At 35.8% G+C, this 22,395-nt stretch overlaps 1 protein-coding gene across 1 annotated transcript; it reads left to right on the top strand.

Moving 5' to 3' along the window:
* Positions 1-182: 182 nt before the first annotated feature.
* Positions 183-21,236, top strand: LOC108679399 (probable serine--tRNA ligase, cytoplasmic). The gene is made up of 13 exons (XM_018168016.2): positions 183-423; positions 10,975-11,045; positions 13,776-13,886; positions 14,522-14,653; positions 15,312-15,426; positions 15,995-16,173; positions 16,483-16,607; positions 17,348-17,438; positions 17,809-17,919; positions 18,317-18,395; positions 18,798-18,895; positions 19,612-19,741; positions 21,081-21,236. Exons 1-13 carry the CDS (start codon positions 291-293, stop codon positions 21,173-21,175), a joined length of 1,470 nt encoding a protein of 489 aa, XP_018023505.1. The 5' UTR covers positions 183-290; the 3' UTR covers positions 21,176-21,236.
* Positions 21,237-22,395: the final 1,159 nt, after the last annotated feature.

Raw genomic sequence — 22,395 nt, 5'->3', positions numbered from 1 at the left:
TTTTCTCAAGCCTATATTGACTATTAAGATATTTACATTTATATTACAGAAGCTGCTGTTTCTGTAAGGTTAGGGCTTCTTGATATTAATTTGTTATAAGCTTCTCAGATAATTTTGCTCGTCCTTGAAATACCTGCAAATGTTCTAGATATGTGTCCCTGTAATAGACATTTACTGTGGGGGCTTGCAGTCGCCTGACTCGTGTTTTAGATTTGACATCTGCCAACAGAAAACTGCAGTACCGATACGTTCTCTTGTTTGCGTTGCGAAGATTGGATACCATTTAAGTCATGCTAGATATTATTTTATTTCGAGAAGATCAAGGAGGAAACCCTGATCTTGTACGACAGTCTCAAAAAAAGCGTTATAAAGATGTTGGCGCCGTTGATAAAGTTATAGAACTTGACAGCAAATGGAGAGCTGGTAAGAATTATTGTTATTGATAACTACAGCCGTTTCATTTGAATTTTTTAATGCTATTGGTCAAAAATGATTGTGTATACCATGCATGCAATGGCTGTCTTTGTTACTCAATACTCAGTAATTCACTTGATCTAGTTGAGAAACAGCAATGAATATTAATTGCACTAGGCTACATTGCTACAATCAAATGGGGTAATAGCTAAGGGATGGGCGGGGTAATAAGGGACAGGCGGGCCGCGGGGGACAGCGGGGTAATAAGGGACACTCCTTTGACATTTTGTAGCAAAGTTGTAGCAGCTAAATTAATTGAAATATTGCAAAACTACAACTAGTATTGTGAAGTTAAAAACATTTTTCCTATCAAAGTAGGTAGCATGAATTTAGTTAACTTGTTAAAAAATTATCATACCTATTACCTAGCCTCCTAGGTACATTTACTATTTCATAAAATTCCCTGAAAAAAATGCAAAAAGTTAGATTTTGAGAAGTAGGGTAAACGCGGTATATTCCGACATTGTAGGTAATTCCGTCACTTCTCTAGTTTTTCCTTTATATTAAGCTTTGTTTTAGTTCCATGCGTTCATTGATGGTTGAAATGGTGACGTCATACATTTGCGTGTCAAAATACTGCAAAAACACTAGGTCTTGGCCATCTAGCGGGAAAATATTGAGATCCAAAGAGAGACAATGCATGCCACGTCATAGTGGCAAACCAGAGCTTTTTTGGAATCAGTTCATTTTTAATTTCCTTTATAACTCAAGATTTAAACCAATTTCTTAAGTATGATAATGCTGGTATCCATGATACTTTACTGGTCTACTTATAGGTCTCAAAAATGAACTTGAGGGAGAGTCTAAAAAACTCTCTGCTTTGTCACTATGTGCCACGTGGTGAGATCATCGAAAAATGTGTCAAATTTGACAGTTGACATGACTCCACTGTGCAGAGAGTGAACGAAGATTTAAAGACATACGGCGACGCATTATCGGCAAAATTTTCGCCTTCAGAAGATCTTGCCGACACATTTAGATTGAAATTCTTGCATTTAATATATTTCTCAGTCTTCAGCCAACTATTTAGAAAAAAAGTAAGGTTTCCGNGCACTTCTGGTAGATTAGCTAGTCAGACTAAAGTTTCAACTACTCTTGACACAACATGATTCCCTCATTGATGTATGGGACATTCATGAGCGGATTATGAAAGACAACTGGTCCTACTAAGTTGCACAAGTCATTAAATATACTCCTATACTCCTATCCACACTAGCATCATAATCAGTTAATATACTCCTGGAAACAACTAGAAAATTGAACTAAGTCACATATGTCTGGATTCAAAGTATCTAGGAAAAGCGCAAGGCACATCAACTTCAAGTTGGTATCTAAATCAAATTTTGGTTCATAGGTGGAATCTCTTAGCTTCTTTCTTGATGGCCAGGAGTTGGTCGAGTGATCATCGGTTCTCATCAAGAAGACTGTAGCTCCACACCAACCGCTCCTAAACGTCAAATAAATGCGTTCATAAGAACTAGCCTTCTAGAAATATTGACATCAGGAGGATGTTTAAACTGTTATGTCACACACAAAGTCATCAATGCATTAGTTTCAGAAGCAAAGTTATTCAAGGGTCGACACAACATGGTTCAAGTAAGCAAAATGAAAATTGTGCAATAAAAGGGACAAGATTAACATGAGAACCAGTGAAAACCATCCTTCATTCATTACAAACAGGCATGAGTAACTGGAAAACATTTGTTAAGAGCTCAGCAAAGACAAATATAAGCATGGTGACATTTTAATGAGATGAAATGAACTGTACTCACCAAAATGGAGCATCAGGATGGGATTATTAAGCAGAGATGTAGATCAATCATGCATTAAGGCATCTTAAACAGGCTTTTTGAAGGTCAGAAGAGAATCAGGTGCAACCAGTGAATGTTCAATTCAGCAATCAGGGGTGCAGAATAACCAAAAGTGCATAACACATGGACTTGCAAGAATCTAGTCTCATTAACTTTTACTCTGCTTAAATATTACACCAAGGGAAACAAGATACATGATTAATAAGATGCACATGACACTCGAAAGATAATGAAATAAAACATGACATACATTAAGGTACAATTGTAAATGAACGATTCTACTGGATATTATAGCTAATGGTCTGCGGCCCTCTTCAGCGTCCTTAAAGTGTCGGAATATACCGCGTTTACCCTACCATTGCTAAGGTCTCTAGAAGAAAAAAATTTTGCTATATTAAAAAAATTTACATGCATAACCTAAAAGTTGCACATGGCCATGGGTGTTGGATTAAAAACATGATAGTCAGAAATTGCATAGCTCAATCCCTCCCAAAATGAAAATGGTGGCTATTTCTGCAAGATGGGGTAATAAGGGACAGTGGGACACCCCCCATCCTCAGGATAATGCATTAATGCTAATTGCTAATAATGCACACCCCTAAAAATGCATTAACAGTAAAACCTTGGTTAGCAAAGGCTCCAGAGTCCAGTTAACTTAAAGATCAATAAAAAAGAAAGCATTCTGATTACATTTACATTGCACACCCAAAAAAAATTCAATTCACAAAAAATTAATGCATCATTGGTCATCACAAAATTGTGTGTAGAATGATAGAAAGAATTGTGGGTATTACTTTAGATTGAGAATCTGAAATCCATTTTTGGCGGTGGGCATCGGAAATTTTTAATGGAACCTGTTCCTAACTGGACCTAACCTGCAAGGTTATTGTTGATCAGCTAGGTTTTTTCTATGTTTGGAGTCTGACCGGCGGCTGGAAAAACCTAGCCAATAGGTTTTTTCTATGTTTGGAGTCTGTCCGGTGGCCGGAAAAACCTAGCCAATCAACGAAAACCTTGCAGGTTAGGTCCAGTTAGGAACAGGTTCCATTAAGTATTTCCAATGCTGACTGCCAAAAACGGATCTCAGATTCTTAATCTACACCCCAAAAAACATATGATTAAAAAAACACCTTTTTTTTGGATGCACTTAATCTAAAGTATTACCAAATTGTGTACTGGGCAACATAGAATGAAAAGTAATTAGGGTAAATGCAGTTTTTCTGACACATTAAGGACGTAGCAAGAAATGATGGCTATAAAAATATCACCGTAAGCGCAACTTGAGTTCTGATTGGTTTACGTCACTCTCAAAACACCACACTACGCGCCAGCAACAATGAAACTCCACAAACTGTTGCCATATTTATTTAAAAGCCTTTAGAATTCAAACCTACTAAATCCCTGATTTCCGATGCTGTGCGTGACTAAATTTGGCATATTGTGAGACTAATTCCGGCAACGCTTCAAACTCTATTAATTTGTAATTCCGGCGCCCTGTGTTGGAATTCCGACGCCCTGTGTGAGCTGTATCAGAAAACGACACAGCTCGGAACAAGCTGTGTGTGTCTAATTCCAAGCTGTGTCGGTATTAGTTTTTATGTGTCTAAAACCATCACTTAACTTAATCATCTATTAATTTATTTATCACTTGAAATCAGCAAATACAAGTATACTTAAGGTGGTGCTTGAGAGCCGCGAGCTCTCAGGCAGGCTTGGCTGAATCCCTATGAGAATCTATCACTACGTATAGTCATTATAACTCCGCTCGTAAATGAAATATCAATCTGAATTTTGCCATGCTCATTCAGCTATTTATTTACAATTTTGGCCATTCCTCGGCCACCTAAGAGACGGCCGCAGCCCCTTAGATGGGTGCTGGCTCAGGTATCATATTACAAAGGCAACAAGCTCGAGCGCAGCAACTTGCCGATCTGAACACAGAACAAGGGTTCTACATCGTTGTCGCGAATTTCTCGCTCACGGACTTCGCCGCACTGTGACTACAGGCCTTAAAGGATACCTAATATATTCACAGACTTATTTAAAAGTCTCAAACCATAATATTCTTTCTACACAAACAGTTTATCACCATTTGATAGAGCAAGGTCAACTATCAACTTTGCCACGTTTTTCGATGTTTTCTCTGGGTGACGTGCACTGTCTCTCTTTGGATCTTAACATTTTCCGGCCAGATGGCCCAGACCTAGTGTTTTGGCAATAGTATGGCGCGCAATAGTATGACGTCACTTTTTCAACCATCAACGAATGCATGGAACTAAGACAAAGCTTAATATAAAGGATAAAAGTTCCTTTCTGTTTCAGGTATGTTCATTACAATTTTTTTTGACAAACTGTTTCAATTGTATAGTATCTCAGATTTGTTATAAAATTGTTTGGATGTCTCTTGTTTGATTGTTATTTTTTATTTTTATTTTATTTAATGGACTTTTTGAAAATTGTCCAGGCTCTTCTTTGTAGTGATCAAGTTTAAGTTGAGTATTAAGTGAACCAGTAGGGTAGTACATATACCATATTTGGGGGCGGGGCTTATGGGCACAACCAATCACAGCTAGAAATCCCATCAACCAATCACAGCTAGAAAGCTGATAACATTACAATTTCATTAACCAATCACAGCTGGAAAGCTGAAAGGGCTAAAATCACAATCCCATCAACCAATCACAGCTGGAAAGGGATAGGATATGTATATAATAGACCGAAAGCAGGGTTGGTGATTTTTTTAATTTTTTTTCATGATTTTTTTTATTTATTTGATTTTTTTTTATTTTTTCAGCTTTTTTGTCTTTTTGAAGTGTTATTTTTTATGTTGCAATTAGCCTACTAACAATAACAGTATATGACCTCGGACCCTTTGGGGGGCCAGGGGCGTCACTTCCCTGCGTGAACAAGATTTTGTAGTGTAAATTATTAAAGGGAATGATATAGTCAGATGGGGTAAGACAGGACCAAAATCACTAACAAGCCTGTAGCATCTATACCAAGAATAACTAAAAACCCTAAACCTATCACAAGGTGTATATATGTAATGGGCTTTTAAGCTACAACTCGGACGTTTTGCATCTAACATAGTTTTTTGTACAGATTAAAAAAAGTGAGCTGGTCCCATTTTACCCCACTGGGGTAAGATGGGACCAGGCATGGGGTAAGACAGGACCAACTGGCAATTCTTATGTTACAAGGATTTTAATAACAGTACAAATCTGATATTCAATATTATCCATCTAGAAACACATTATTTGATTAAACAACCACTTGTTACTGTTTTGTGTTGTGGGAAGTCAACTCTAATATCAGTCACATTGGAGTTTTTGTAATGAGAAAACTTTGTTAAGCATAGTAATAGTGGGTTGGCTTTGGTTCATTATAGAGCACTGCTAAATGCTTCATGTATATTCCATTAGTGTCATTGTCTGAAAATTTATCAAATTGGTAATAAAACCAATGGATAATAACTTAAGTGTCAGACGTCATGTGTTTTCTTGCTAACTGCATTTGTGGTGCACTTCTTCAAACATAGCTCATGCCCTCTCTCAGAGTTGGTATCATAATTATTTTTCATGTTTCACACAATGATTTTTCCTCCAGCCAATCTTGCACATACTAGTTCTGCAGCTCACTAATGGGAAGAGACATCCCTATTTTCTGTATCCCTTTGATGCAATTTAAAATAGTGCACTAAATTTCTTTAATTAATAAAGCTAACAAGATATAATGAAGTTTGAGCAAAAGATAAAAATTTTGACCAAAATACTCCATGTACTACACAATAATATATTCATTTAAAAACTATTTTTTGAAAAACTGTAGGGTAATAGAGGACCATTTGTGGGGTAAGACAGGACCATTTGTGGGGTAAGATAGGACCATTTGTGGGGTAAAACAGGATCATTTAGTGGTCCCGTCTTACTCCATGTCCGGTCCTTTTTTACCACATTTTAGAATAGATGTCAGGCAGTGATGGTAGCAGGTAGGAATGCCTAGTATATCTCAAAAGTTGCCTATTACTTAAGGTTACCTGCCTACATCAACAAACTTGGCAAAAAAATTTTTTGTCATTAGACAGAGCTTATTTCCCAAACAGGGTTAACTATTTTGTGACCCTTCTTTAGATAGGTTTTCTTTTAAAATTAGCCAGAAATTCATTAGTTGCAGAAGAGGGTTGAAACAAACACTGAAATGACAGGCAATGATTGCTCCAACATATTCTTTTATCAAATTAAATTCAGTGCAATTAGAATGCATGCCATGGGCTGGTCCTTTCTTACCCCATGAAGCCTGCGATCCTGTCTTACCCCATTTGACTATATGGATCATAATGGATGGCTAAAAAGGGCACTTATTGCCTTCAATAATGGCCAACAGGCCAAGGTGGTGTTCACTTGGGGATTTTTGGGTAAACAATTATTGATATGTCTATTCATTAGCTTTGTAAAGTTTGTATGGAGCAAGGTAATGAGCTAAATATTGACCATTTAACTGGCTTCAATATACAAAAACACTTCAGGAATGCAGATCTTCCAAACATTGAAGAGTCACATAACAGATACCGGTAGGTAGCTGATAGCACACTAAGCACAGTGTGCAGCACTATCAATAGATCTACTAGTTTTATCTCCTATAAATCTACCAGACTCTACCCTCTTTACACACCGACTAGTAGTGACTGAGTGACTGACTGCACTGTTCCCATTTAATTCAGACCAATAAACCAATACTTAACATAAACTAAACGATACCATAACCAAACAAACCTCATACAAATTGAAACGAGACTTAAGTTATGAGAGAAGCTAACACTGTTTGAAATTAACATGTGCACAATTCAAATATTTTATATCCATTCACTGCATTTAATTATTTTATATACCTATAGTCTTAGAATTGTAATTGTTTTGTTTCTAGTTTTCAATTCACATTTTTAAAGTTTGAAATTAAATATTTTAATTAGAATACTCGTATTAGGATGGAAAATCTTTCTAATTGCCTAAAAGGTCAATACACTTGCAACCTCTCAATATAAAGGGTGGGCAGAACCGATTGAGCAGTTTTGAGGTAAAATAAAAGAGTAATGGAGGTACATAAAGAAGAAAGTTCATTTTCCTAAAGGTTATCATAACATACCATTTAGAATACTTATGTTTTGAAAACAATATCTGGAAGATGGGGACCGTTAGCTGCAACACACTGTTGGAGTTGTTCTCAGAGGAGGAGTAACTGTGACAGTGAATTCCAATCCCTATGCTGCAATGATGCAAAATTTCTTGCAGCCCAGGATGGAACACATTGTTGAAAGTGAAGCATTGGGAGACATGTGGTTCCAGCAGGATGGGGCTACAGCTCACACAGCCTGAATGTCACTCAATGTTTTGAAACGCATGTCTCCCTGATGTCTTTTGTCTCCGAGGGGTGATTTACAGTGGCCTGCAAGGTCACCTGATTTGAGCATTTGCGATTTCTTTCTTTGGGGACATCTAAAAGAAAGGGGTTCAGAAGTCGCCCTCACACCCTACCACAGCCAAGGGAATGGATTATTGCAGCTGAGGTTATGGCCATACCTTGCCATATGTGTGAACGTGCTGTAGGAAACTTCCAAGAACGACTCCAACAGTGTGTTGCAGCTAACAAACGCCATCTTCCTGATATTGTTTTCAAAACATAAGTATTTTAAATGGTATGTTATGCTAATCTTGAGGAAAATAAACTTTCTGCTTTATGTACCTCCATTACTCTTTTATTTTGCCTCGAACCTGTTTAATCAGTTCTGCCCCACCCTGCATAACCTAGCTAACACGTTTAAATTGTATATTGTAATCAATATATAACAAATAGTCAAATAGTTAAGACTACTTATAGCCTTATAAGAATTAGCTAAGCTGCTAGCTACGTACAATGTATTGCACACTTGATGCCTCTGTACCAAAAACATTCAATTTATTGGAACCTAATACACACTAAAGGCAACAAGTTTATATACCAATTTGTCATTCATAGTACATTTATACTAAACCATGAATAACAATACCTCAATATAAATTAAAGGTTGCCACTCAATATATTTAAATATATGAAAAAAATAAAAATAAATCATGATTTAAAAAAAAAATCAAGTGATTTAATCACATGATTTAATCATTGCCAACCCTGACCGAAAGTGGAAAGTTCCTGGCCTTTCTAAGCTTTCAGGTCCTGCTTTCCAATATGCTATGTGTACTGGTTAATTTAATATCCCTCTAGAATTCCACACTGCACATATGTTTATTATACAACCTTTTTTGTTAAAGTGAATTCACTTGACCCAATTAAAATGGTGCAAAATTACAAGCCATCCTGTAAGCATACAGATACAGAAGAAATGCTAGATGGCTCATGTGAAGCTTGCAGTGGACAAAGGCATCATCAAAGCTCAATGGCATGTCCATGGATATGGTAATATCACATCAATATTATGGTAATATATGGATATGGTAATATCATATCAGTGAAGGAAAAACGAGTAAAGATCACAGAAATGTCATTTAATCTACATATACATTATCAGATCATCTACAAAAGAAGAGGAGGACTTCAGAGTTTACAGTACTGTTGATAATATATGAGTACACTTGCATGCTTGAAACATATTGAAATTAAGTTTTATTTCAAGTGTCTCTTATTAACCCATTCCCAGGGGTAATTTGGGACAGTTTTGTTTTGCATCTGACACCATATGAATAGCATATGAAATTTTTTGCAGATATAGCCCTTGCAAAGATCTTTTAAATGAGCCCAAACTTGTTTATGACCATGTTTCATGGTAAGAAGTTATCAATGAAAAATGCTCAAAACCGTCCCTTATTACCCCGTTTGACAGGACCTACACAATGAAGTGGCGAGGTTCCAAAATTATTGAAAATAGCACTTTGAAGCTGCAAAAATTTTTAATTGAGTAGGAATTTTACAAATTATGTTTGAAGGGCAGTTCTATACTTACAGTGGGGGGAAATAAATATTCGTACACTTGAAAAATCGTATTTTAATGTATGTAAGTACACAAACTTAACAGGAAAAGTGATTTAAATTATGTATAGAGACGCATAGTATTCAAAAATACTATCAAAAGAAATTAAATCTCAATGTAATCACTTTTCCTGTTAAGTTTGTGTACTTACATACATTAAAATACAATTTTTCAAGTGTACGAATATTTATTTCCCCCCACTGTATATCCAAAGCTGCAAATTAATTTTTGAAACCATAAGTTCATTGGATTTGCAAGCATTTCAGCTGCTAATCCAGTAATTACTTTTTGCTGTGAATTAATTTTTCAATTCAAATATATTATATAACTAGTTTTAAGCTGCCAACTTATTTGCACAGCAGCACATTTTGTTTTAGGTCTCAGAATGATCTAATTTTGCCCTAAAATGACAAATAAAACCATTTCCTTCACTATAGATTAAACTGAAAGTGAGACCTGATATATCAATGAGAATAAAAGAAAATATAGCCACCATTGCCAAGAGAAAGCTTGGTAAAGCGGTAAATAAATTAATATTAATAAACAACTCATTACCATGTACCATAAAAGGGGGTAACTTAAACTACTTTTTTCTTTAAATGATGCCATGTTTTACTAGCTAAATTAAACTTGAATTGAAACGTGCAATATACAGGTCTATATTCTAGGTTCACTCACCATTATTGGTGGCTCCTGCCTCTCATAGTTTTGATGTAATTTCAAAAAAAGTGATGGTCTTTGTTACCCCAGCTCTTGGAGTTTCTTTGACCGGGTGGTAAAATCAGTTATATTTTTTTGGTAAAATAACTCCAGGTTTTGGTGCATTGCAGTAAAACTCTTCAAGTTACATAGGTAAATGACAAATTTGAAGTGTCATACCTAGTTTGCAAATGAGGGGCGCAGCCCCCGAATAGGGGAACTTAGACCACCTAATGTTAGCCATGATGGGGTAATATTGACCGGCTTGGAAATTAAGTTAAAATTACCATATATAAGACTCTGTAGAGTCTGAAACATAAAGAAAAATCATTAATAGGTGTATCAAACATAAAATATGTTATATATGGTAATTTTAAATTAATTTCCAAGCCGGTCTATGTTACCCCGTCACGGCTGACATTAGGTGGTCAAAGTTCCCCATTGGGGGGCAGCGCCCCCCATTTGCAAACTATGACACTTTCCTAAAATTTGTCTTTTGCATATGTAACTAGAAGAGTTCTACTACAATGCACCAAAACCTGGAGTCATTTTACCAAAAAATAAAAAAATTGGAGGGGGTTCTATGACCCGGGAGTCTAAGTAACCCCCTTTTACAGTATACATATTTCTCCTATTATTTCAAAATGCCTTTAACAGAACTTTTTTTTCTGTTACTATTATGATTCTCTTGTATGCAGGGTAATTGAAACTATATTTGTATAAACCATTTATTCAACTATTTTTTTAACCCACAATGAAAGATAATTTTATTGTTCATTATCTTTTTGGTGATACATTTTTTAAGATTATTATTTTAATCATGAATAGCATAAAAAGAAAGTTATTTATGTAATGTGCTTAGTTTTTCAACAATTTGTATGGTCAGTATTTGAGATACTCAATGCATAACTTCCCTTCTATAACTCGTAAACCTGGCATCCTTAATTGAATAAACTTTCTTTTATTTTTCAGCTCGCCATAATGCAGACCTTTTGAATCGCATGGGAAATGTCATCTCCAAAACTGTTGGTGAAAAGAAGAAAGTAAGTATCCTTGTTATCTATATATATCACTGGATAAGTTATCTGTAAGATTACAAATTCCTGTCAAATTTTTGTTAATCTCTTTTCTGTTTAAAAAAAATATATTTCATAGCTAATTGAAATAATGGCATTGGGATTTTATTTTGGAATAGAACTGTTGTTGTAGTTACTAATATGTTGTGGGATAGTGTGACAGTTTTACTGCAAAATAATGAAAAAGAAAACTTATATATATATATATATATATGTATACCTACACTATACCTACACATTGAGAGAAATATGTTTGTATAGCTTAGCTTGACAATATATATACATATATTTATGTGTATAATATGCCTATTATAGCAAAGCTATGCTTTCTTTTGGGTTTGGAGAAAAATTAATTATGAAGAAATGTACCTTCTATTTTATCCACATTAAATCTTCTGGCAATAAAATTTTTATTGGTTTTAGCCCTCAAACTTTGAATTCAAATCAGAGTTTTAATTCTTTGAAAAAATTTTGACTTGCTAGTCAATCAGGACAATATCTTGAACCAATATTTAAATTTACTTAGAGCTTCATTGAAAAAATTTATAAAAAAATTGTGCTGATCTTGATGATAAAGATTGGTGGTAAAACATGAGTGATGGTGAATTTTTTTTGTATGTTCTAATTTACTGATCATACAGAAATTCCTTTAACTTCCTCTAATGATTAGTAAATCTTTTTGGGGAAAGAAAACTTTAGGTGTCTGCAGAAAAATTAGAGAGCAGGACACAAGTAATTACTTGAAACACTTGACAAAATTGCTGTTTTGGGCTTAATCATAATTGTGCTAATGGTGTTTACCCAAAGTCGAGTTATCCCTGAATGATCATGTTACTGGAAAAAGGAAAAAGACATTTTCTGTAATTTTACTACTTTATATTTTAATCTATATTTCCATTTAAAATGTGGATAGTGTGAAGTGGTAATCATAGTTTTAGAGCTTTGCAATTCTGTGGGCCTATGGTGTAGAATGTATGTGTATTAACTTATTACAAGAAATAAAGCCATTGCTGAGACATCAGTAAAGTGTTATTCATGACTGATTTTTGGCCAGGCAGAAGCTGCTGCTATCAAAACTGCAGAAGGTAGTAACAGTGCTGGTGTAGCAGTAGAACAGTCCAGTACTGTAACCAGACCTCCATGCTTGGCAGCTCTTGAGAACCACCTGACTCAGTACAGTTATGTGTGTGGCCACTTGCCCAGCACTTCTGACAATTCATTACTTCTACGGCTGACCAAACATGGTCTCGTGCCTATATGTGGAGCTGAATATCCCTCTGTTTGGAGATGGCGCCAGCACATCTCCTCATTCTCTGCAGATGACTGCAAAAATTTGCCATCTAGAGACATGCTTCTGGCCACAACTTCAGCTCATTGTATGCTGGTTAGCACTCAGCATTCCTTTATTAGTGCATGTATTCCTATGCCAGTGATTATTTAAGTGCAAATCCATAACCTTTCTTATCTACAGTTCAGATTTCTGTTAATTCCATTGCAGATAAAAATTTATCTATAATGCTGGCATTTGTTTTGTTATTTATTTCTTTCTATTTTGTGCTGTGTTTATTTAATTTTTTATCTTAATATCTGTATAAAGATTTTAATTATTTTCTGGGAATGATTATTTTGTCTTAAAATTAAAGGTTTTGTTGTATTTTTCATATTAGATTTAGCCTCTTAGATTCCTGTGGAAGCTTCATTTGTTGTACTGCCAACCTAGATGATCATGTACTTTGGTTATGATAGTTAGATTATAAGTTAGATAGTTAGATTATAAGTTAGATAGTTAGATTATGATAGTTAGATTATATGTGTTTTGTTAAGAGTTCACAAGTCAATAAACCTTTAACCCAAATTGCCTTGGATGCTCCAGGAATGAACTCAATTTCAAATAAATACAATGAATGAATCTTCATTATGTCTTGTACATATGAATGCATTTTTTTGGGTAAAATTTATTTATTATTATTAACATTAACACTCAAATGACTGTCAATATCCCTAATCACACACAAGGTCACCACCATATCCATTGATGCCACATATACATGTCAATGCCTAGTTTGAAAGCAGAGATTTTATCATTCTACTATAATCATTCATTCATTAAAATTAATATGTTCACAATTGTATGGAGAAACCCTCTTTTTGATGTGAAAAATAAATTTTAATGCCTATTTAATGGATGGCATTGCACATGATATGTAATTTACCTATTCTTCAAATGAATGAAGGCCTAGGGTTATTGCTACAGAAGAGGGCATGCGCTGTGTCCTTAAGCTATTCAGTTACCACTGTAACATAGTAATGCAGTACTTATTTATTATGAAACATATCATAGATGTTTTAACAGCTTATTATGGAAGTTGGGGCTTTCATTCATGTTTTTAATAACATCTACCATAGTTTAGTCTATAATTATTGAATGTAGAGTTATTATCTGCATGCTCATTATTTATTGATGTTGCTACAAGGTGCAGAATAATTTAAGGTTCCTATTGCTTTAGAAATATGTATCCACTCTTATTGCCTGTGTTCCCAAACCGAAATTATTCCTGTTTCTTTTCAGCAAGTCAAATTATAGTTTATTGTATTGAGCCATACTATACATCATTAACATACTAATCCTATAGGCTTGAATGGAAGAATTCTCTTGTCTTGATTGTACCATGACTTAGATTTATGATCTCTGTGCAGGCTAAAGAGGCTGAGGGTACAGAGACCAACATCCCTGACAATGTGAAGGCAGCTCTGCTCGAACTCACACCAGAAATTCTAAGGCCTCTCACTGTCTCCCAACTCAAGGAAGTAAGCAACTAATAATTGCTGTTAATGTGACAAGGTGAATATTTCTCATAAGCATGTTTTACAGTTACAAAAATCCAACAAATAATTTAGGTTGAAACGTTGAATGTTGCTTGCATAGCCAAAACATTGAGCTGGTCAAGTTTTCTCATGAAATAATTGTTTTTTCTTTGATGTCATAATATTTAGTCAGCTCTCACTATAACTTATCACAATAAGCAATCCTACTTGCTGTCTTTGTAGTTTGCTTTGAAGCTTTTGCTTGCTGATATATAAATCTATCACATCCATAGCATGTCCAATTTAATTATTTAGGTGTAATTTTTTAAATATGAACTGTTTGGTTGTGAATGTTCATTTCATCACACATTCCTTACAATCAGCAAAAGGTCGATGTAGGTAATTTGATTTGCTAATGCATGGTTAGATTACATTTAATGTTAGAAGAGAATTGTCAGTTGCCAAATCTTATAACTACAATATTTTTAGATTTTAATTATTTTTATTTTTTCAATTTTACCTCCAAATGATCCACATTATTGGTTGAAATATATGTAATTGAACTTTCTAAATTTTTCATTATCAGCATGCATTTTAATTATTTTACATGTGAATTCAACATCTCTTTTTTTGTGCAGGTGAAAAAATTGGTGGAGGAAACAGTGGCTGAGAACAACACGACCCTATCTTCAACTGAAGCTCAGCGTGACGCCATACTTAAGGAGATTGGAAACATTGTGCATGACAGCGTTGTTGTCAGCAACGATGAGGTGCCATACAATATTTTCTTTTATTATATTACATTTTGACACCTAAGTACTTAAATTAGAATATTCTGTCTCATGACATTATTACAACTTTAAACTTGAACATTTATTGACACAACACAAATTTCAGTTATTGTTTGTTTCCATGCTAATTCATCTGTTTGGGACTTTGGGTTAACCAGTGCCGTATCACAGGGACCAATCAACAAGATCTCAAAGTAGAGTAGACACTCGCAAAGTGTTTGCCAAAATGCTTTATTGTATTTTCTTCTCTCCTGTTACTTGAGTGTATATTTTCTTGTGCAGCATACCCTTTTATCTATCAGGTTATCATGATCCATATTTCATAAATTAATGGCTTAACTGAGTAGTTTATTGAGGTCATTATTATTGGAGTAGTGCTATGTTATTGAGGTCTTTCAATCCCATAAAAGTACAACTTTACTTATATGTTAAATCTTGATCTCTAAATTCTCATGTGATGAATCTAAGTATTCGTTGTTATACTTCAAATTGTCGGGTATTAGAAGGATTCATTCAAATCTGAAATATGTTAGCCCATATAATCTTATTCGTTGTTATACTTCTAATTGTCATATTTCCGTAGGATTCATTCAGATATGAAATATGTCAACCCATGCAAATAATGTTCTTTACACAGGCCAACAACGGCATAGTGCGAACTGTGGGCGAAAAGTTGAGCAAGAAGTACTCTCATGTGGATCTCATACACATGATCGGGGGCGTGGACGCCAAAAGAGGCACCGTTACTGCTGGTAAATCTCACTCCATTTCCAAATGGGTCTACAATATCATTTCCAATATCAGTCTCCAATATTATTTCCAATAGCATCAGTCTCTAGGCCATGCATGTATTATATAATCTTGACAGCAATGTCCTTCTGGAAGTATATAGTTTACTTTCAATACGATAAGATAACTTTTGAAGAGGCTTCAAGCTCCATTAGAGCAATTTGCTGATTTTTTGTGATGTTAACTGTTGTTCCTGAGTGTGGATTGTTGTACATTTGTTGACGCTGATGTGAAATTTGACCCAGTGTTACTTATGTTACTTACGACTGTGTTTCTCTTTTCTCAATCAATAGTTTTTAATACGTCGTTTTTAGTATCTTTCTTACGTGTAAATTCAGTTTGTTTTATTCATTGAATTTATAGTTCAGTTTGTTTTATTCATTGAATTTATAGTTCAGTTTGTTTTATTCATTGAATTTATAGTTATCTGTGCTCTAGTAACTTTTTTGCCTGTAAGAGTATGTATTTAGCATAAGCCGTATGTATGTTGTTCATGTAACTCCTGAGCAGTGTTTGTAAATTGATGTACAGGTGGTCGAGGATATTACCTTCTTGGGCCGGCCGTGGCCCTGGAGCGCGCTGTGGTGGACTGGTCGCTGGACTACCTGCGCTCCAAGAAGTTCACGCCGATCGTGACGCCGTTCTTCGTACGCAAGGAGGTCATGCAGGAGGTGGCGCAGCTCTCGCAGTTTGATGAAGAGCTCTACAAGGTCTGAAAATGTTCCGTCTAAATGCCCTCTTATATGCAAGTCAAAATAATCTGAACATTTAACTTTTTCTAGTTTGAAACTTTTGCTTCAGTTGTAGGCATTAACCCTATTAGATTGTTCATCATCTGAGAGAATTCATATTGTAATTTTACTGTCTCAACTTGTGAATAGATCAATAAATGAGTATTTCTTTGTTAATTTTTTTTCATTGCGACAAAGCTCTTGGCTACAGAAACCTCAATACTTTTTGTTTACTATTATCGTGTAATTGTTTAGTACATGATAGGTATATTGTGCTATTGATTGAAGGTAACGGGCAAGGGCGAAGGCGCTGAGGGAGGAGAAGATGACAAGTACCTCATAGCTACCAGCGAGCAGCCCATCGCTGCCTTCCATAGGGACGAATGGATCCCCAAGGACCAGCTGCCCATCAGGTGAGTCATGTACTCTAATTTATTTTAGAACGATCCTTTTCCTTGTAGTGTAATTTAGATGAACTTAGGACTCCTGCAGCTTGTCAGTAGTCGATCATGCAGAAACAAATTTCCTAGTTAAAAGCTTTCTCGAGTAAAAAGTTAAATTGGCCGACTTAGTATTATACTCGGGACGGACTGTAGATCGCGAAGTTAATTTTTCAGTGCCGAAATTGATCCATACATGCATATGTGCGGCTATTTATCATTACCTAATGATTTAATTATGATGTATGTTTAGCCAATTTATCCAAATAACTGCTCACTCAAATTTGCGTTAGTTTTAAATTTTTGTTTTTAAATTTTGCTAATTGAGTGACACGGTTGAGTTTTAGCGTAGCTAAAATCTTACACTTTTTCATTTGCCTTTGAATGACCGACATTTAAATGAAGGTGTGACTTCTTCATTATTATATAATAGACCAAACTTTGATGACCGTCTTCAATAAAGGAGGAATGAAATATTGCATTTGAATACGTGTTCCTTAGTGATACTTTTTTGCCTGTTGAATTTCTAAATAAATACTAAAAAATTTTGACCATCCTGTCTGATCTTTCTCCCGTTCCGCGTGTCGAGTCACGAAACTTTTTTATCTACTTCTTGCTGTTTCATGTAATATTTAGAAATATCATCATTATTATTAGTTATTTCAAAAAGTTTTCATTAAACATTCAGTTGAGTATTATCATTTGCTGGTCAGGTACGCTGGCATCTCGTATTGCTTCCGTCAAGAGGTTGGCTCGCATGGGCGAGACACGCGCGGCATCTTCAGGGTACACCAGTTCCAGAAGGTGACTTTCATTTTGCTCTCCAACAATGAGAACCCATCGCAGCTCCCAATTGTATCTCACTTATCTGATGTCGTACTTGATCAAAGAAAATGCTTTATCATTTTTCAATTGGAGATTTCATGTTCATCGTGTGTTGCATCCCTATCTGTGGTCAAATCTTTTTAACAAAAAAGTGTACGTGAGTCGAGGCTTTTGTCCTAAAAGCTAAAATTTATGCCAGTCATGTCTCTTGGTGTAGCTAGCAGGATTAAACTATTATGTATTATGTTTATCCAACGAATACTCAGATTTTCAATTATTGATAGAGGATATTAAAGCCGTTGCAGTCGTACGACATTTATGGGTGTACATGCCTCTTTTGTGTGTGCAGGTCGAGCAGTTTGTTCTGACGTCCCCTCACGATAACGCCTCATGGGAAGCCCTCGAGGAGATGATGAGCAACAGTGAGGCTTTGTGCCAGGCCCTTGGGCTCTCTTACCAGGTACAGGACAGTGGATATGACTGAAGGATTAAAGTGGTGCTCATGTATATTATCATTTGATGTTTTATGTGCACGGAACATTAGCTCCCAGTTTTGATTTGCTGTAGAAAAGAGCATATCTATGGTCTGCATTATTAGCGATGGTAATTAATTTAAGTGATAAATTTTTATATTATAGGGAGCACTAGTATGTTTTTAGAGTATAGCGGCATGGTTGAGAAAAAAATTAAGATGTTGAAGAAGGAAAACTGTTATTATTGATGTTTTATAGAATTCGCAACTGAATATATTTCATTTCTTTCAATTAGGGCAAAAATCTGTAATTTTTATGTGACGAAAAATATAAAGTTTCACATCTAACTTGAATCTGCCGATGATAATGTGATGATGATTTCAGGTAGTGAACATTGTCTCTGGAGAGCTGAACAACGCTGCGGCCAAGAAGCTCGATTTGGAGGCTTACTTCCCAGCGTCTGGTGCGTATTTCCTTGTCTTACTGAATTACAAAAATGTAAGGCTGGCTATCAAGCTTCGTTGATAGTTTTGTGTCGATTTATCAGTGCCGAGATCAAGTCTTGGACACCTCGCATGTTTTCAACTAAAACTTTATCTTGACAACTGAAATTTACCCTCCTGATTTTCTTGAAAAATAGCTACCGTTGATTGTTCAAGTATATAACTTATTAGTCTACTTAAATCGCGAGTTTAAGAATTCAGAAGCTCAGGAAAACCTACATTTAAAAACAGCATCTGTCGATGTTTATTTCGCTATTTTTATCATCTTAAATCTTTCTGATGAAGATGTGATGAATTTACTTGCTGCTTTATTTACTTTTTAATTAATGATGGTTGTAAAGTTAGGCGTCATGTTCCTGCAGGCGCGTACCGGGAGCTCGTGTCGTGCTCCAACTGCACGGACTACCAGAGCCGGCGCCTGCGCGTCCGATATGGTGCCACCAAGCAGATGAACGCCGCCGTGAGTTTTCCAATTTATGTTGCCAATAAACAATGTTCTAAGTTTTCATATGTTTGCGGCTCTTTTAATCGAAGGGTAAAAAAAAATTTTCATGTGCATTGCGGTAATTAACTGTCCTAAAGGTATTAATGGGTGCGGTGGTCTTTCTCCTCATCGTAGTTCTTTCTTCGGGCAGTTTATTTAACTAGTGAAAATATATATCAATTTTCCTATCTAGTATCTCGATCCTCCGTCTCACATATATTTAAAATTTAACCCAAGGTATAAAAACGAACTATTGCAACAACATATAGACGATCATAGACAAATATATCTGCTCATTGGTTCGTCTTTGAAGCCCTTCATTGCGCAATAATAGTTAAGACTAGTTAGTCTATCAGTTAGTCAATTAAGCTACATCAATAACCTTATTAGTTCTCTTATCTAGCATCTCGTGGCAGGTGAGAGTGTTATATTGCTGGGGTAACTACGATTAATATTGGTGTCATTAAGATTTTCATCAATATTAATCATTTTTAATACCTATATTAACATTAATGATGCATGATGAGTACGTGCAGATGCTGAACGCGACGAGGATTAATATTGATCAATTATGGCAGGTGGAGTACGTACACATGCTGAACGCGACGATGATTAATATTGATCAATTATGGCAGGTGGAGTACGTACACATGCTGAACGCAACGATGATTAATATTGATTAATAATGGCAGGTGGAGTACGTACACATGCTGAACGCGACGATGTGCGCCACAACTCGCGTCATCTGCGCGCTGCTCGAGACGCACCAGACGGACGAGGGCGTCGCCGTGCCTGAGGCGCTGCGCAAGTACATGCCGGCAGGTGCGTTGTTCTACTTGCCTCCTAATGCCGGCAGGTATCTTGTTCTTCCTGCCTCATAATTCTTTTTAAGCTCATCGGCAAGCAATTTTGTGATACTTAGTGTTGTTAGCGTCAACGTACAAGGTTAATTTTTGTGCAGTTACAGCGCTTACGTTTGGTGTACACTTATAAATGTCATCTAATTGAATGTCAAATATTATTGCCGAAAATTCAGGCCGCTAAACTTCTCATTGTTGAGGCACGGAATCGAGTGGTGTTAACTCAGAATTGGTCCCACAACTAAGAGTATTGCATCTGGGTTGAATAAGTTCGTGTTAAGATGCAAGTGCCGTTTTTTAACATTTAATTACAAAACGAATACTTTCATAAATCATGCTAATCACTATATTGAGCCTCGAGTTACAACCATACCTGGGAATGCCCTACTATAAAAAAATATTGTAGCAGATTTTGCGAATGAGTAAAGTGATTTTCAGAATTAAATTTTTTTAAATTTAATTTCAATGAAATTATACAGGATAATTCTAGTTGATGGAGCCAGCCAATTTGATAAAATCGTATATATTTGAGTAAAAAATTCAAAATAATAAAGTTATACTTTAGCGGAAAGAGAAAAATTTAAAGTTTTTTTTTTACACTTTCATAAATGTTGAATATATCAACATTATACTGCACGGCAAACATCTATCTCAACGGTAGCCATACTCGTCCCGCACACGAGAAAGCATATCTTCTGTTACTGAGCGCACCGTAGCGGTGATACGGTTCTTCAGATCAACCAGATCAGTAGAGGCGGTACGTTAACAGCTTCCTTGACGCAACCCCATAAGAAATAGTCACATGGGGTGAGATCAGGTGTTCCGGAGGCCAGAAGTGTGGAGCGAAATTTTCATTTCCTACGCGTCCTATCGTATGCGTTGGGACGAGTTTGGTACCATTTAGAATTTAGATGTTTGCCGTGCAGCACAAGAGGTACAATTGTATTTATTGAACATTTTTAATATGTAAAGAAAACTTTGAATCTTTCTCATTCCATTGGTGTATAGATTTTTTATTTGGAATTTATTCTTTGAGAAATACGAATTTATTAAATAAGGTCCATCATTTCAAATAACCCTATATATTTAAATTTTGAATATAATGCATTCATTAAAACGTGTAACCTCGAATTCGCAAGCTTAGAGTAGCAAGGCAGACCTAATCGTGTTACTTACTCGTTTGTGATTTATCTAGAAACAATAATTCTTGCCTAAATTCACGGCTCACGTATTTTCTGAAGAGAGTCTGCTTATTGATGTCATATCATGACAAAATTCTGACGAGATTTTCACGTCTCCAGAGTACAGCGAGTTCATCCCCTTCGTGCAGCCAGCGCCCATCGATGAGGAAGAAGCCAAGAAGCAGAAGAAGAAGGCAGCTGGCAAAATTAAATGAGTTTTACTCCAATAAATTTGTTGAGATTAGTTCCATGTCTCCCGTAAACGTGATTCCTGGTCGGCTTTTTTTATTTTTCCTTAGATTATTTTTGTGTAGGTATTAAAGTGAATGCTTAACTGTGTTTACTCGCGTGTAGGTTATTGAAGGAGTTGCATAATCGCCAAATAATATGTATTTAGCGAACCATTGGTTTTACCTTTATTTTCAAGAAGTAATTGTGAGGTGAGGTACGTTATCTTTTTATCTCAGCACTTGCATTACATTTGAATATTGAGTGGTCCTCTTGTGGAATTTTCAACTTTGAACATTAAATTACACTCGTTCAAGAAAGTTCTCCGAGAATAAACAGCTCGCTCGTATTTTTGTATTTAAAGTTGAAAGTAAAACCTGTAATTTTTCTGATCAACTGTACCATAGGTTTCGATGCCTCGTTGCCATGGTAACCTACGACGCTGTTGTCAAGACGACGGTCCATTAAAGAGTCCAAGTTTGCCTCGATGTTCCACTCCCGGTAGCCGTACTTTTTACTCGACTCTTTATGCTATGCATTTATTTTTTGCAAAATAATTGGCATGTATTCCAAGGCATCAAGGTTGTTATTAAAACCTTAAAAACGAGATGTCATCCAATACTAATTTTGCTCTAGCGTGGCTTAGCACTATTTTTGATTTGCTGACTTGGAAAGAAACCTCCGAGTCCCCATTTTCTACATTATGATATTCCTACCGAGAAACTTCGTCTAATCGGTCGTCATCTTCATCTAAATAGCAGCAATGCAATTTCAAAGTTGTGAAAACTTATGCACTTGAAAAAGTACACATTCTTTGTGTACATTCCATCTCTTTCACAAATACAAGAATTTTAACTTGAACAAAGGGGAAAACAACGGAAGCGATGCCGTCTGCCACTAACCTGTGAGTGCAACGTCTTCATGTAGCTGCAATGATGCACATCATGTTTGAATTGCCTACTCTGCGGCCGGTATTCCTGTCATAATCTTATTTATTTTGGATGAAAATCCATGTTCAAGTCTGCTTCTCGCTAACAAATAGCTTGTCGTCTTGTTTTGTTTGTTCCAAGGGAGCAGTCATTTTGAAGCCGTCAATATTCGGGACTGACACGCGAATTCCGTTATCTTAACATTCAGAATTCGGTTACAACATCAATGTACGTAGGGTACAATTATATCGATGGCTTCTTTCATGAGATTCCCATAC

Source organism: Hyalella azteca, unplaced genomic scaffold (genome assembly GCF_000764305.2).
Source record: "Hyalella azteca isolate HAZT.00-mixed unplaced genomic scaffold, Hazt_2.0.2 contig5139, whole genome shotgun sequence".
In the NCBI taxonomy this organism is placed as follows: Eukaryota; Metazoa; Arthropoda; class Malacostraca; order Amphipoda; family Hyalellidae; genus Hyalella; species Hyalella azteca.
Note: the sequence above shows the minus strand (reverse complement) of the source record. Positions and strands in the feature narration are given on the sequence as shown.

Coding starts and splice junctions, on each gene's coding strand:
- LOC108679399 (XM_018168016.2), top strand. CDS start 291: ATGCTAGATATTATTTTATTTCGAGAAGATCAAGGAGGAAACCCTGAT. Junction 18,896..19,611: donor CCAAGCAGATGAACGCCGCC/GTGAGTTTTCCA, acceptor TAATAATGGCAG/GTGGAGTACGTACACATGCT. Junction 19,742..21,080: donor GCGCAAGTACATGCCGGCAG/GTGCGTTGTTCT, acceptor TCACGTCTCCAG/AGTACAGCGAGTTCATCCCC.